The 17199-nt window shown below is 38.8% G+C and overlaps 1 protein-coding gene across 1 annotated transcript; it reads left to right on the forward strand.

Moving 5' to 3' along the window:
• On the forward strand, positions 1 to 12056 carry LOC127430537 (claudin-4). Its single transcript, XM_051680352.1, is given in 3 exon segments — positions 1 to 25; positions 2878 to 3495; positions 11961 to 12056. Coding segments are annotated over 2 exon segments (543 nt in total). The 3' UTR covers positions 3396 to 3495; positions 11961 to 12056.
• Positions 12057 to 17199: the final 5143 nt, after the last annotated feature.

Raw genomic sequence — 17199 nt, forward strand, 5'->3', positions numbered from 1 at the left:
ATGGAGGATTCTGCTTTTTCGGCCGGTAAGCGTGTGAAAAAGCGTCAGGCCTAGCAAAGACCATCCTCCAAGGCACTGTACGGGGAAACAGGAAGCAAGGGAGACAGAAGAAGAGATATGGGAAGATAACATCCCAGAGTGGACTAAACTGAAGCTCAGCCAAGGGATGAGAGCTGCAGAGGACAGAGTGAAATGGAGCGAGCAGGTCAACAGATCGTCTGTAGTGCCCCAACGACCTCTCCTGGGGGGTTACGGGACATGATGATGATTATGGGACATGATGAAGCGCACTCTTGAGAAAGACACCTTAAAATTTGAAAGATTGTGTCAGAGGTGCAGGAATTTAAGATGCCAGCAATGGCATAGATTTGGCTTGAACATTGGTGGGGTTGCAGCGTGAAGCATTTACATGCTTCCACTGATCATGGTATAAATATTGGAGGGGGAGTTTGTGCTTGCTTGATTTGATCATTCATCAAATTATTCCATCCCCCCTGGAATCTACACCTTGGATGCCAGTATAACTCTCGATAATTTTTTATTTTGCACATTATAGAAGAGCATCGGGAAAGATTGGAAAATAATGTTGTCAATAAAGTAAGCCATTTGTGATCAATAAAGTCATATTTGTAAGCTAAGCCTAAAGCCTGTACTTTGTTTCTTCTTTTTCAGATACAAATGAAAGTACATAAGCAATATGAGAAAACATTACGTGGCAGTCAGTGGAGTTGTGAAGCAGAAAGTTGGGAAAAATGTCAATGCTCCATTCTCCCCAATTTTTTGGTCTTGTGATTTCATTTTGCTAATGTAAATTGTTAATTTACCCCTTTTTTAGATTTCCATCTGTTTGATGCTGGATACTTTTACAGAATGTCACTTAATTTCCCTTGTAGATCATTTTCTCTGGGGTAAATCTTCTTGAAGAAGGTAAAGTTTGATTAATCTTAGGTTTATCGCATCACATATCGCTGCCACATTATCCAAGTTTATCGCATATAAAATTTTTCCTCCTAACTGTGCAGCCCTAGTGGTCATTTATTAATTTGTTTATTCTTTAGAAATTCTTTTTTTATTTTATTTTTTTTATTTTTTAAAGGCTCATATTTAATATGGTGTGGCAGAGAAATAAGAAATGAGACTTGTTATATGAGGTAATATGTTATTTTGCCAATATTACCAGACTGACCTCCTCACATTTTCTTAAAACCAACATTTTGAATATTAACTTTGCAACATGTCCCTACCAACTTTCAAACCAAACTTATGCCATTGCATTGAAAGGCAACTAAATAGTATTAAAAAAAATAAATAATAATAAAATAAAAAAAACGATAGGGACGCAAAGGCCAAAGTGTGCATCGCTGCCGGTGTGTTTTTTCTGGTGGCTGGTGTGCTCTGCTTGATCCCGGTGTGCTGGTGTGCACACACAGTCATCTGAGACTTCTACAATCTCATTCCGATTGAAGCACTAAAGCGGGAGCTAGGAGAATCACTGTTCATCGGATGGGGAGCCTCCGGTCTTCTGCTCATCGGCGGTGCACTTCTCTGTTGCCAGTGCCCGAAAAGTGACGGTCGTGGTACTCCGCTCCAAGATCTGCTGCCAGGGGCGGAGCAAATGTATGAACCGTGAATCCCGGACTTACTAAACATTAACATTTCATTCACCTGTTTGAGAACGGGAGAGCTTTTTATTTGAATTTTTACTTGCTGACATGAATTTGCATGACACTTAATATAAACAATATATATATATATATATAATGTTTTTTTTTTTTTTTTAACCCAAACTAATTGGGCTACACTAAACAAATCAAACTATTACCGAACTGCACTGTTAGACCATACTGTGGTTTTTCTACAGTAACATACTGGCAACACTGCTGCCAGCTAGTTTCTGTAAAAACCTGATAAGGGTAAGATACTGCAATTGTGTTCAGTAATTTACTGATTACTGTAATTGGTAGCTGAGTTAAAATATATATTGTACAGTAACTAGCTGTAAATATCCCTTATATTATTTTTTATATATTTTATTACAATTTATTAAAGAATCTTTTTATTTATTTTTTATTGAAGCATGACAACAAGGGAACTGGATCATGACATACAGTACATCTATATAGTAAGACATTAAAGGTATAGTTCACCCAAAAATAAAAATTCTCTCATTTCCTCACCCTCATGCCATCCCAGATGTGTATGACTTTTGCTGAACAAATATTTTAGAACAATATTTCAGCTCTGTAGGTCCATATAATTCAAGAGAATGGGTGGCTAGGGTTTGTAGCTCCAAAATCACAAGGCCAGCATAAACGTAATCCATAAAACTCCAGTGGTTAAATCCATGTCTTCAGAAGCGATATCATGGGTGTGGGTGAGAAACAGATCTATATTTAAGTCCTTGTTTTTTTATACAAATCTCCACCTTTGACCAGCCCCAGCCAGTAGATGGTTATATACACAAAGAATGTGAATTGCCAAAAAACAGAATATGAGTCTGGAAGTGACTCCACTGGAGTCCTTTTTGCTGCCTTTATGTGCCTTCACTTGCAATGTATGGACATACAGGGCTGAAATTTTCTTCTAAAATCTTTGTGTTCTGCAGAAGAAAGAAAGTCATATACATCTAGTATTGCATGAGGGTGAGTAAATAATGAGAGAATTTTCATTTTTGGTTGAACTATTAATTGAGTTAAATTTGTTATTTGAACAAAAGGTTTGATATTGCTTTAAGCCAATAACTCAAGATTTAATTTGCACCTAGTTGGGTTAACCTAATGTTTGTTCCACCAGATATGTTCAACAAATAAAGAAAATTGTGGTGTCCCCTGTACAGCATCCTCATTTAGTAATCTTATGGGAACAAATTGCCTTAAGTCTTAAGTAGTTTTGGATGTGCCCTGCCCATGTGGAAAGTGAAAGCCTTCATGAGAGCAAATATCGTGACAGCACAGGTTTTCTGGGAAGGCTTGTGGATGAACTTTGTTCTGCAAAGCATTGGTCACATGCAGTGCAAAGCATATGACTCCATCTTGGCTCTGACTCAAGATCTGCAAGCGGCTTGAGCGCTGATCTGTACTTCTACTGATGTCAGCGTTGTTGCCACTGGATTGACAGTTGTTGGGGCTGAGCGCACCAACTTCTACAGAGAGGAGTAGTTTAAAAAGGCCAAAACTGGAATAACAGTTGGGGCAATCTACATAGTTGCAGGTCTACTGTCCCTCATTGCTGTTAGCTGGTCAGCATATGTCATCATTGTGGGCTTTTTTAATCCTCAAGCAATTGAGGAGAGAAAAGGAGAGCTGGGAGCTTCAGTCTATGTAGGATGGGTGGCTGGTGTTCTGCTAGTTGTAGGTGGTGGCTTGCTCATCAGCACGTACTCCAACCGATGTTGATCACATCTGTGGGTTAAACATCAAGTGACTCATAGTGATATGGGTAAATGAGTTACTTTGAATTTGTCTGAAGATCCTTGTTCGACTGTGTCCAAAAAATGTGAGTGTCTTCTTCTTGCATGGAGATGAAAGGCCTTACTGCCTTTATTGCATCTATTCAAAGTAGCCAAGAATTTATATGTACATCATGAATCAACTTTTGTTTTTTTCAGCCTCTGACAAAAAAAATATACTGTTGAAGGAATGAAACTAATTGCACAAGGCACAGCATCAGCTAAGTTGACTGATAATTATTTATCCGATTAGATGGATTCTGATCCTTTTTTTTTTTTTTACAAATGAACGTGGAGCATGCAGCAACATGTTCAAAGCAACATGGTCATTTCACATACATAGCTATACTAAGATCTCCGCAATATGTTCCATTTCTGAGCACATTTGCAGAAAAATTCTTACTATTTGACATCAACAAGTAAAATCTGTAATTTATGGTGTAAAAAGCTAAAACTGAACTTGTGATTTCTATACCTTGGGGTCTAAAAGTGATTCTACAATGGAGTTAACATGGTCCATGTCACAAATCTGCTTACAATCGATTATTGACCTATAGTTCAGAATCAATAAAATATAAAAAACAAAAATAATTATATATATTACAAAAAATTTTCTTTTTTTGTTTTAAAATGTTCAAAATCCTAAAACTTTGTATAGTTTCAGGTTTAAATGCCATATTTTCAATGTGACCTCAGATTTTAGACCCCATATCTGATGTAAATCAGTTTATGTCTGTCTATGTATGTTTAGTTTTCAACACTAAGTGTTGCTTTAATAGACTTTATATTTTTCTAATTTTTAGTTCTAATTTTCATATAAATGTAACCAAAAAGTAAATGTGTAAAATAAACAGCTAAATAATGTATTATGTTATTAAGATATTCATGTACGTCTGGTTTGAAATGTGTAAAAATGGTTTATTAATGAAAAATTCATGAAAAAATACTGTATATTTTTGAACCATTTAAGTCTCCTATACTGCTAATTTACAGAAGTATTGATACTTTGTGTGATACAAACAGTATGAGCAGACCCACGTTTTTAGAAAATCTTCTTTCCTTGCCTCATATCCAAATGTTTAAGCAACTTTGTCCAAATCTTTTATGGTTTATGGAAAACTAATCTAACACACCTAAACATGTCTTTGTGTTTACAGACAGGTGAGTTTGATTAGAGTTGAAAGTAAACTCAGGAAAAGTAAACAGGAAGGTGGATTCACAGAAACAGCACACTTAATGATGGGAGATGGTGCTTGTCAGTTACTCGGGATACTGGGGCCGGAACCTTCCGACTTCCAAATGATCATGTTGCCAAATATGTTTTTTTTTTTTTTTTGAGGTGCTGTATATATATGAAAAAGCACTTATGTAACCTATATTTAAACAATTTACTTAACCATGTGGTGGTGTGTAAGATACTCATTTTGTCAGGGCAGAAACAAATTAAAGATCATTTCAGTCAAGTTCAACGGCTCAAAAGAATATAATATATAAACATGGCAAGGTAGTATTTTATGTAATGCATTATTTCAATATCAGAAAAAATGTCAACAAAATATATCAATTTAATTACAAATTAATTAATTATATGTTTTTTATATCCCCCACCCCCCTCGGATATTTTTATTTATTTATTTATTTTCTATTTTTAAAAAAACATCAAAGGGATACACAACAAAAAGGGGGAGGATATGGTTTTCTAATGATTACTGAAATCATGTATAAAAATATATACAGGTGCATCTCAATAAATTAGAATGTCGTGGAAAAGTTCATTTATTTCAGTAATTCAACTCAAATTGTGAAACTCGTATATTAAATAAATTCAGTGCACACAGACTGAAGTAGTTTAAGTCTTTGGTTCTTTTAATTGTGATGATTTTGGCTCACATTTAACAAAAACCCACCAATTCACTATCTCAAAAAATTAGAATACATCATAAGACCAATAAAAAAAACATTTTTAGTGAATTGTTGGCCTTCTGGAAAGTATGTTCATTTACTGTATATGTACACAATACTTCCTTTTGCTTTAATTACTGCCTCAATTCGGCGTGGCATGGAGGTGATCAGTTTGTGGCACTGCTGAGGTGGTATGGAAGCCCAGGTTTCTTTGACAGTGGCCTTCAGCTCATCTCCATTTTTTGGTCTCTTGTTTCTCATTTTCCTCTTGACAATACCCCATAGATTCTCTATGGGGTTCAGGTCTGGTGAGTTTGCTGGCCAGTCAAGCACACCAACACCATGGTCATTTAACCAACTTTTGGTGCTTTTGGCAGTGTGGGCAAGTGCCAAATCCTGCTGGAAAATGAAATCAGCATCTTTAAAAAGCTGTTCAGCAGAAGGAAGCATGAAGTGCTCCAAAATTTCTTGGTAAATGGGTGCAGTGACTTTGGTTTTCAAAAAACACAATGGACCAACACCAGCAGATGACATTGCACCCCAAATCATCACAGACTGTGGAAACTTAACACTGGACTTCAAGCAACTTGGGCTATGAGCTTCTCCACCCTTCCTCCAGACTCTAGGACCTTGGTTTCCAAATGAAATACAAAACTTGCTCTCATCTGAAAAGAGGACTTTGGACCACTGGGCAACAGTCCAGTTCTTCTTCTCCTTAGCCCAGGTAAGACACCTCTGACGTTGTCTGTGGTTCAGGAGTGGCTTAACAAGAGGAATACGACAACTGTAGCCAAATTCCTTGACATGTCTGTGTGTGGTGGCTCTTGATGCCTTGACCCCAGCCTCAGTCCATTCCTTGTGAAGTTCACCCAAATTCTTGAATCGATTTTGCTTGACAATCCTCATAAGGCTGCGGTTCTCTCGGTTGGTTGTGCATCTTTTTCTTCCACACTTTTTCCTTCCACTCAACTTTCTGTTAACATGCTTGGATACAGCACTCTGTGAACAGCCAGCTTCTTTGGCAATGAATGTTTGTGGCTTACCCTCCTTGTGAAGGGTGTCAATGATTGTCTTCTGGACAACTGTCAGATCAGCAGTCTTCACCATGATTGTGTAGCCTAGTGAACCAAACTGAGAGACCATTTTGAAGGCTCAGGAAACCTTTGCAGGTGTTTTGATTTGATTAACTGATTGGCATGTCACTATATTCTAATTTTTTGAGATAGTGAATTGGTGGGTTTTTGTTAAATGTGAGCCAAAATCATCACAATTAAAAGAACCAAAGACTTAAACTACTTCAGTCTGTGTGCACTGAATTTATTTAATACACGAGTTTCACAATTTGAGTTGAATTACTGAAATAAATGAACTTTTCCACGACATTCTAATTTATTGAGATGCACCTGTATATATAAAATAATAAACTTGAAAAAAGCTGACTCTTTTTATTTATGAGGAGGTCTAGTTCTCAGGGCACTTTCTCTAAATTACGCCTTAATAATGTTATAAACCGTATAAAAGGATGCACAACACAGTGGGAGAGGATATATTTTTGATTTTTGATTTTTCATAGAGATTACGTGTTATGCAGTGAAGCTCTATTAAATCAAAATAAGCTCTATGGAAACATATTTTTGCATAATTAGATTATGTTTGCTATTTTCAATCAAAGAGGTTTGATATTTAAAACATATTTGAAAAGATATTTCTTCCATGCATTCTTCCATAGGCCTGATATCATACACCATGCAGACTTCAATGTATGTTTCAGAAGGAAGAAAATGCTTTTTAAGAAACCCTAAAGCTTCTGGTGATCGTCCAATTGAAGGAAACTGGTCTAAACATTTTGCCATGACCAGTACAAGGAGGAAACATCTAAAAACTGATTTCCCATATTCCAACCCTCCTCCAGCTTTGTTTTCTTTTCTTGTCCTATAAGTGAGGCATACATTTAACAATACAAAGACATTGCAAATGGTCGCTGGCGACAACAGCAACTTTTTCTTCCTGTATTAATTCCTTCTAAGCAAGAGATTAAGAGATATGGTGTCCACAGGACGTCAGATCTTGGGAATCTGCCTAGCTATCATTGGCTTTTTGGGAAGCATTGTGATCTGTGACTTGCCCAATTGGAAGGTGTTGGCTTTCATTGGAGCCAACACTGTGACCTCGCAGATAATTTGGGAAGGTCTATGGATGAACTGTGTGGTTCAAAGCATGGGGCAGATGCAGTGTAAGGTCTATGATTCTCTGCTTGCCCTTCCACAAGATCTGCAGGCTGATAATCTTTTTCCGGTTTTTGACTATTCGGATGCTTTGCTGGACATTTTAGTCAGAGGCGCAGTTGTGTTGTTTAAGAGACGCATGCAAGCGAAACGAGCTGGCGTGCTGGTCAGGCTTCGTCAACGTGGCTTTCGAACAGCGCTGCCAAGTATTCATCTAGCGAATCTCCACTCTCTTCCTAACAAAACGGATGAACTACATCTCCTCACCCATACAAACAAGGACTTTTCAACCTCTGCTGCCTTGTGCTTCACAGAAACCTGGCTGAGTGAAGCCATTCCGGTCAGCGCATTACATCTGCCGGGCTTTCAGCTGTTCAGAGCAGATCACATCGTGGACTTAACGGGGAAAACGAGAGGCAGAGGAACATGCTTTTACATCAATGAAAGTTGGTGTACAGATGTAACAATGTTAAAGAAGATGCGCTGTCCTAATTTGGAAGTGCTCTTTATTAACTGTTAGCCTTTCTACTCATGCAGGAGTTTTCCTCGATTATTCTGGTGAGTGTTTATATCCCACCACCCGTGTGCGTGAATGCAGCGCTGCAACACCTGGCTGATCATATCACAGACACGGAACAACAATATCCAGACTCAGTTATTATTATTCTGGGAGATTTTAATAAAGCCAACCTCACCCGAGAACTGCCCAAATACAGACAGCACATAACATGCCCCACCAGGGACAGAAATATACTGGATCATTGCTACACAACAATAAAGGATGCATATCGCTCTTTCCCTCGAGCAGCTCTGGGACTCTCTGTTTACTGTCTGGTTCATATTCTTCCAACCTACAGACAGAAAATAAAATCAGCTAAACCTGTAGTAAAAACTGTAAAGGGATGGACCAATGAAGCAGATCTGGAACTATAAACCTGCTTTGACTGCACTGATTGGAGTGTATTTGAGGCTGCAGACACCAATCTGGACGAGCTCACAGATACTGTGACATCATATACCAGTTTCTGTGAGGATATGTGCATTCCTACTAGGACTTATTTAACATACAACAATGACAAACCGTGGTTTACAGCAGAGCTCAGGTAGCTTCGTCAGGCAAAAGAGGATGCTTACAGAGGTGGGGATAAAGTCCTGTATGATCAGACCAGGAACACACTCAATAAGGATATCAGAGTGGCTAAAAGAAGCTATTCTGATAAGCTGAAAAACATGTTTTCAGCTAATGACCCTGAATCAGTGTGGAGTGGCCTGAAACAACTTACTAACTACAGGACTCCTACCCAGTGGACCAACAACTGGCTGACAACCTGAATGTGTTCTACTGTAGATTTGAAAGGCCCAATCTCACACCCCACACCCGCTCTGACTTTCACTTCACACAAACATCAACACCTCCTGTAACCCCCCTCCTCCCCCCTCCTGCTACTCAACCTGCACTTAAGATCTGTGAAGAGGAGGTGTGCCATGTCTTCCAAAAACAAAAGACAAGGAAAGCACAGGGCCCAGACGGTGTCTCACCCACTTGACAAACATCCTGTGCTAACCAGCTGGCCCCCATCTTCACACTGATCATCAATAGATCACTGGAGCAGTGTGAAGTGTCATGCTGCTTCAAATGCTCAATCATCATTCCTGTCCCAAAGAAACCCAAAATCACAGGAATTAATGATTACAGACCCATTGCTCTGATGTCTGTGGTCATGAAATCATTTGAGATACTGGTGTTGGCCCACCTGAAGGACATCACTGGACCCTATCTAGATCCCCTTCGATTTGCTTTTTGAGCAAACAGGACTGTGGATGATGCAGTCAACATGAGATTGCATCATATCCTGCAACATCTGGACAGACCAGGGACTTATGCAAGGATCCTTTTTGTGGACTTCAGTTCAGTTTTCAACACCAACATCCCAGCTATTCTCCAGACAAAATTACACCAACTCTCTGTTCCCATGTCTATCTGTCAGTGGATCACCAGCTTTCTGATGGACAGGCAGCAGCTAGTGAGACAGTGGAAATTCACTTTGTGATATGTTCAAGTTTGTGGGCAATGGAGAAGTCAGGAGGCAGTGAACAGTCAGCATGAGTCTTTTATTTTCTTTCACTCTTTAGTGTACAATGTCGCCACAGTCTGTTAATTTCTCACTCAGGCAATAATTAACTTTCAACATAAACATCAAAGGCTTGAAACACTCATTAGATTTAACACTCTGATGAACATGCCATTGCTGTACACTCTGTCTCTCTGCTGTTTCTCTTCCACACTGATGCTCTAGCGTACCTTATCAGGTCTCCCTCCACCATCACTATAATGAAAGTCATGCATTAAGAGTAATCACATGGCCACGCCCCCCCCCCCATGCCACACACTTCCAGCACATGTACTGTGTGCTCTCCCCGCTACTCTTCTCCCTGTATACAAATGACTGCACTGCCAAGGACCCCTCTGTCAAGCTCCTGATGTTTGCAGACGAAACTACTGTCATTGGCCTCATCCAAGATGATGATGAGTCTGTATACAGAAGGGAGGATGAACGGCTGGCTCACTGGTGTTGTCAAAACAACCTGGAGCTGAACACGCTCAAAACGGTGGAGATGATTGTGGACTTTAGGAGGAACACCCCAACACTGAACCTCCTCACCATTCTAAACAGCACTGTGGCAGCAGTAGAGTAATTCAGGTTCCTGGGCACTACCGTCTCACAGGACCTGAAGTGGGAGACCCACATTGACTCCATTGTGAATAAGGCCAAGCAGAGGTTGTACTTCCTTCACCAGTTGAGGAAGTTCAACCTGCCACAGGCGCTGCTGATACAGTTCTACTTAGCAGTCATTGAGTCTGTCCTCTGCACTTCAGTAACTGTCTGGTTTAGTGCAGCTATAAAATCGGATATCAGAAGACTACAAAGGACAGTTTGGACTGCTGAGAGATTATTGGTTGCCCCCTGCCCTCCCTTCAAGAACTGTACACTTCCAGAGTGAGGAAAAGTGCTGGAAAAATCACTCTGGACCCCACTCACCCAACCCACTACCTTTTTGAACTGTTGCCTTCTGGCAGGCGCTACAAAGCACTGAGCACCAGAACCGTCAGGCACAGGAACAGTTTTTTCCCTCAGGATATCCATCTCATGAACAGTTAAAACTGCCCCATTGAGCAATAATTAATGTACAATACACAGTTTAATCTATTTATATTTATCCAACATACCACACCTCTTTTGCAATTACATTCCCTTGCTTCTTTATATAACAGATTTGTATTTGTATATTGTACATATGTAAATATATATAGAATACAGAATAAAAATAAAAGTGAATAGAAAATAAAATAAAATATAAATGGAAATACACAATAGGACAATATATATATATATATATATATATATATATATATATATATATATATATATATATATATATATATATATATATAGTGTATTTCCATTTTTATTTTAATTTCTACTCACTTTTAGTTTTATTCTATATTTTTATTATCTCTGTCTTGTTGTTGTATTGTGTTATGTGTAAATCAGATGTTTATTGTAATTGTCATACTGCTATGTTGCTTGGAACCGCACCCAAGACTTTCACCCACTGTTGCACTTCTGTATATGGCTGAGTGACAATAAAGGGATTTGTTTTGGGTATTGTTTGTGCACCGGAAGCTTCTGTCACCAAGACAAATTCCTCCTATGCGTAAGCGTACTTGGCAATAAAGTTCATTCTGATTCTGATTGTTTATCACTGTTGTGCCCTTACGCCAGGCCCTACATTTCCCCAGTGGTATTTTGCCTGTTAGTGCACCAGTAAAAAGCATCTGCCAAATGGCAATTAACCTAGAAATCTTTTGTGTGTGTGTGTGTGTGTGTGTGTGTGTGTAACTACGAGTACTTAATGTATCCTTTTTTTTTTTTTTTGGCTTTCATACAAAATAGTTATTGTCTTTTGTTCATAAAAAAAAGACTGTAAACCAACTATTGATATCATGCTTTGTAACTAATGTGACAAATGTTTTCTAATATCAACTGTACAGTCATTAAAAGAGGTCTAAAAATATCTCTAAACATTGTGATTGTCCAAAAGGACCAAAAGCACACCCAGATCATCACCAGTACTCCACCTGGTCATCTAATGGTTAGACGGAGACCTGGAGAGGCCTTCAAGCCACAGTGTCTCGCACCCACTGCGAAATTTGGTGGGGGATCTGTGATGATCTGGGGGTGCTTCAGCAAGGCTGGAATCGGGCAGATTCGTCTTTGTGAAGGACGCATGAATCAATCCACATTCAAGGTTATCCTGGAAGAAAACTTGCTTCTTCTGCTCTGACAATGTTCCCCAACTCTGAGGATTGCTTTTTCCAGCAGAACAATGCTCCATGCTACAAAGCCAGGTCAATCAAGGTGTGGATGTAGGACCAACGGATCAAGACCTTGTCATGGCCAGCCCAAACTCCAGACATGAACCCCATTGAAAATCTCTGGAATGGATGACCACAAGCCATCAAACAAAGCCGAGCTGCTTGAATGTTTGCGCCAAGAGTGGCATAAAGTCAACCAACAGCAATGTGAAAGACTGGTAGAGAGCATGCCAAGACACATGAAAGCTGTGATTGAAAATCAGGGTTATTTCACCAAATATTGATTTCGGAAGTCTTCCTAGTATTGTGTTGTTTAAAAATGAATATGAACTTGTTTTCTTTGCATTATTCAAGGTATAAAAACAGTTGTCATTTTCTGCAAATAAATGCTCAAAATGACAATATTTTTATTTGGAATTTGGAAGAAATGTTGTCAGTAGTTTATAGAATAAACAGAAATGTTCATTTTACTCAAACACATACCTATAAATAGTAAATCCAGAGAAACTGATAATTTTGCAGTAGTTTCTTAATTTTTTCTAGAGTGTATATTTGATGTGAAAAATATTTTATAAACAAGAAAATCCTAAAAAATTTATTTTGTTTTTTTATTGTAGTACTGCCCAGATAAAGCTATTTGACAGTGATTTTTACACATCACAATACATCGCCAAATTATCATAATTATCAACATAAACTATCAAAATTATATATATATATATATATATATATTCACAAATACTGCAAGCAGTTATTTTCCAAGGATGTTTTAACTTTTGAAAAGGATAATATGGGTAATTTCATTTCTTATTTTGTTTGGTGGAATATACTTAAATATTGGTTATGAAGCTTCAGGGCAGAACTAAATTAAAATCAAAGACAATTTTGATGATTTTTCATTTTTTTAAATGGTTAACTTCTTACAGATTCTGCAAGAAGTATGTAAACTTATGATCACAACTGTACTCGCATTTAAAAAAACATTTAAAATGCAACTTAGTCCTTTATATAATATACAGCACTTGCCTCTAACATCAATATTATGTGCATCAGAAAAGAATGGCAGCACAGTAGCACAATTGGACATGGAACCATTCTTCGGCACATAAAAAGGTCAACTCTGTTTTGTAAGTAGTGATTATTTCAAGGGTTATAGGGGCTGCCTCAGTGGTCTGATCATGAAACAGACCCCACACACCTCCAACATAACCAGCAAAATAAAAATACAAAAGCCTAAGATCAAAACTGCATTTTGATACCTGAACACAGGTGACGTGCAAACACCAGAGCTCTTTTCAGTATTCCAACAAACTAAGCAGTATCCTATTTTCCTCTTTTGACATGACCTGCCCATATTTTCCATGACTATAAAAAGGAATCTGGTTTGGCTGGTAACCTTTAGGCTAATGGAGGCATGGCTCTTTCACTGCACACGCCCCTTTTGTCACTCTCCCTCTTTTTAGCATATTATCACCTCAACACTGTCACCACAGCAAAAGCAGGAATGATGAGAGAGAGAGTGTGTATGAGTGGAGAAGAAAACAACAAGGCCTACAAAAAGGATGTAACTTCAAATGAGAAGAAGGAGAAGGCCTCACTCAAGACAACATAAGATAAAGACAAAAAATGGATAATACTGAACTTTAGGTGTGGAGAACCAAAGCAAAGCCTGCACAAAGACCAACCAACCCGTGTAGACATCTATAATTTAACTTGATATCAAATAAGACATGGCCTCCTTGGGCATGCACATGCTGGCCAGTGCCTTGGCCCTCCTGGGTTGGGTTGGAGCCCTCCTGTCCTGCATCATGCCTATGTAGCATGTCACAGGTTTTGTGGGAAACACCATTGTGATCTCAGAGTCCATGTGGGAGGGCATTTGGATGAGCTGCATCACTCAGAGCACAGGCCAAATCCAGTGCAAGCCTTGCATGCATTTGAACAATGAAGTATCTGCATTAGCACTGTGAATTACACATTACTGAACATGAAGAATATTTTAATGGCTGTAGGTTGTTATTATTATGTACAATTCATAACAATCTCTGTTGGTTCTTTTATTGTGAGCACATTTAGATTTTTTTTTAGAGAATTGAAGGATGGCACTATAAATTGTAGAAAAGGGAGATGTAGATGAAGATTGGTACTGTAAACTGATCTTAGACAGCAGCAGTCAATATTGTTAAAGGGTTAGTTCACCCCAAAATGAAAATTCTGTCATTATTTACTTCCCTTCATATTGTTCCAAACCCCAAAATAAATTTTAGGCAGAATGACAGCCTTAAGCCTGGTTTATACTTTGGAAGAAGACGAACTCCTGGACAAACTAAAGCACCCTAGGCGAACGAAGCCGCTGTGCAACATCGTTTTAAAATTAGTTCGTTTAGGGTGATGTCACGGTGTTTAACGTTCTGTTCCAGCCACAAGTAAAGCCAATAATGCAGGTTTTTCTCTCCGTGGACCGCCGCTTTTAGCGCTGTCGTTTCTTTGCTTTATTAAACTTGTCATGGCCCCTTTCACTTTTAAAAACTCAAATTTCTCTCCATGCATTTGTCGTGGCCGTGCTATCTTTGTAGAGTTTGTGTTGCAAATCATGTAAAAAAGTATACTTCCACACAATCTCTGAGAGACAAGCTTCAAAGTTATCCATTTTATCGACAGTAACATAGGTAACAACTCCTCAGCTGGCATGCGTGATTGTAAATAAAAAGTGTCACATCCAAACCACAACCACAAATAGTTTAACCAATCATCAACGCTATTCGGCCAGCCGAGTTCTCTTGAGTCAAGAATTTCAGAGATGTGCGCGAACAGGAGAAGTCTCATCAAATGAACACCTTGGCAGAACAAAAACTTCACTGCATTTCGTCATCATTTGTAGGTGAACTAAGCAAAGCCTGTTCACCCAGTAAGTATAAATTAGCATTTAGTCTCCATTCAGTTTCATTGTAGGGCAAAAAGATGCAATCGAAGTGAATGGTGACTGAGGCTAACATTCTGCCAAACATCTCCTTTTGGTTTTTTTTCGGAAGAAAGAAAGTCACATGGGTTTATAACAACATGAGTGTGAATAAATAATGATAGATTACTTTTATTTTGGGATAACTATCCCTTATGACATCCCTAGTTAGTAGTACTTTTCATATGAATTTATTTCCACCCATTTTTTCCACCCATTCGTCTTTAATGCGTGTTTATGTACCCTAAATGATGTAGATTCCTGATTGTATGGGGTAAAAAAACTTTTTTCCACCTCACTTTATTTTTATGATGCACTGAGTACTAAGGCTGTCAGTCATTAGCATAGTTTGATCTCATTTGTAAGGATGCCTCTTCAACAACCATATAGACACATGTCAGTTTCATTCAAATTTGGTGTTCTTTTTCTGCCAGGAAACTGATCTGGACAGATTTCTGCTTGAAACAGCCATCTATAAGCACTGTTATGACCTTGGCCACATACATGGACCTTTAAAGATTTAATGGACAATGGTCTGGTTCAGATTTTGCAAGGGAGAGTAAAGAACACTTTCTTCAATGTTAGCCTGTCTTGCATGTGAGCCCGGAGTGGAATGATAGAGCCAGGCCAAACCGGTTTAACAGAGAGTATCATCTCATGAAAGTGCTTTGCATTTTGTCAGGATATACAGCACTTGAAAGGACTAAATGGAGTTTCAGTGTGTGCAAGGAGAGTTTACCATAAAGACTGAGACACACACTCATGAGTTCTTTGTGTCTGAATTCTCAGAATCTGTCCATTTGTCTTAAAACTTAACCTGAACTAGATGTTGTTAAGATTTCTATTAAGTATACAGTGGTGTGAAAAAGTGTTTGCCCCCTTCCTGATTTCTTATTTTTTTGCATGTTTGTCACACTTAAATGTTTCAGATCATCAAACAAGTTTAAATATTAGTCAAAGATATCACAAGTAAACACAAAATGCAGTTTTTAAATGAAGGTTGTTATTATTAAGGGAAAACAAAATCCAAACCTACATGGCCCTGTGTGAAAAAGTGATTGCCCCCTAAACCTAATAACTGGTTGGGCCACCCTTAGCAGCAACAACTGCAATCAAGCGTTTGCGATAACTTGCAATGAGTCATTTACAGCGCTGTGGAGGAATTTTGGCCCACTCATCTTTGCAGAATTGTTGTAATTCAGCCACATTGGAGGGTTTTCGAGCATGAACTGCCTTTTTAAGGTCATGCCACAGCATCTCAATAGGATTCAGGTCAGGACTTTGACTAGGCCACTCCAAAGTCTTCATTTTGTTTTTCTTCAGCCATTCAGAGGTGGACTTGCTGGTGTGTTTTGGATCATTGTCCTGCTGCAGAACCCAAGTTCGCTTCAGCTTGAGGTCACGAACAGATGGCCGGACATTCTCCTTCAGGATTTTTTGGTAGACAGCAGAATTCATGGTTCCATTTATCACAGCAAGTCTTCCAGGTCCTGAAGCAGCAAAACAGCCCCAGACCATCACACTACCACCACCATATTTTACTGTTGGTATGATGTTCTTTTTCTGAAATGCGGTGTTACTTTTACGCCAGATGTAATGGGACACACGCCTTCCAAAAAGTTCAACTTTTGTCTCGTCAGTCCACAGAGTATTTTCCCAAAAGTCTTGGGGATCATCAAGATGTTTTCTGGCAAAAATGAGACGAGCCTTAATGTTCTTTTTGCTCAGCAGTGGTTTTCGTCTTGGAACTCTGCCATGCAGGCCATTTTTGCCCAGTCTCTTTCTTATGGTGGAGTCATGAACACTGACCTTAACTGAGGCAAGTGAGGCCTGCAGTTCTTTGGATGTTGTTGTGGGGTCTTTTGTGACCTCTTGGATGAGTCGTCGCTGCGCTCTTGGGGTAATTTTGGTCGGCCAGCCACTCCTGGGAAGGTTCACCACTGTTCCATGTTTTCGCCATTTGTGGATAATGGCTCTCACTGTGGTTCTCTGGAGTCCCAAAGCTTTAGAAATGGCTTTATAACCTTTTCCAGACTGATAGATCTCAATTACTTTCTTTCTCATTTGTTCCTGAATTTCTTTGGATCTCGGCATGATGTCTAGCTTTTGAAGATCTTTTGGTCTACTTCACTTTGTCAGGCAGGTCCTATTTAAGTGATTTTTTGATTGAGAACAGGTGTGGCAGTAATCAGGCCTGGGTGTGGCTAGAGAAATTGAACTCAGGTGTGATAAACCACAGTTAAGTTATATTTTAACAGGTGGGGCAAACACTTTTTCACATAGGGCC

The sequence above is a fragment of the Myxocyprinus asiaticus genome, chromosome 40 (assembly GCF_019703515.2).
Source record: "Myxocyprinus asiaticus isolate MX2 ecotype Aquarium Trade chromosome 40, UBuf_Myxa_2, whole genome shotgun sequence".
In the NCBI taxonomy this organism is placed as follows: domain Eukaryota; kingdom Metazoa; phylum Chordata; class Actinopteri; order Cypriniformes; family Catostomidae; genus Myxocyprinus; species Myxocyprinus asiaticus.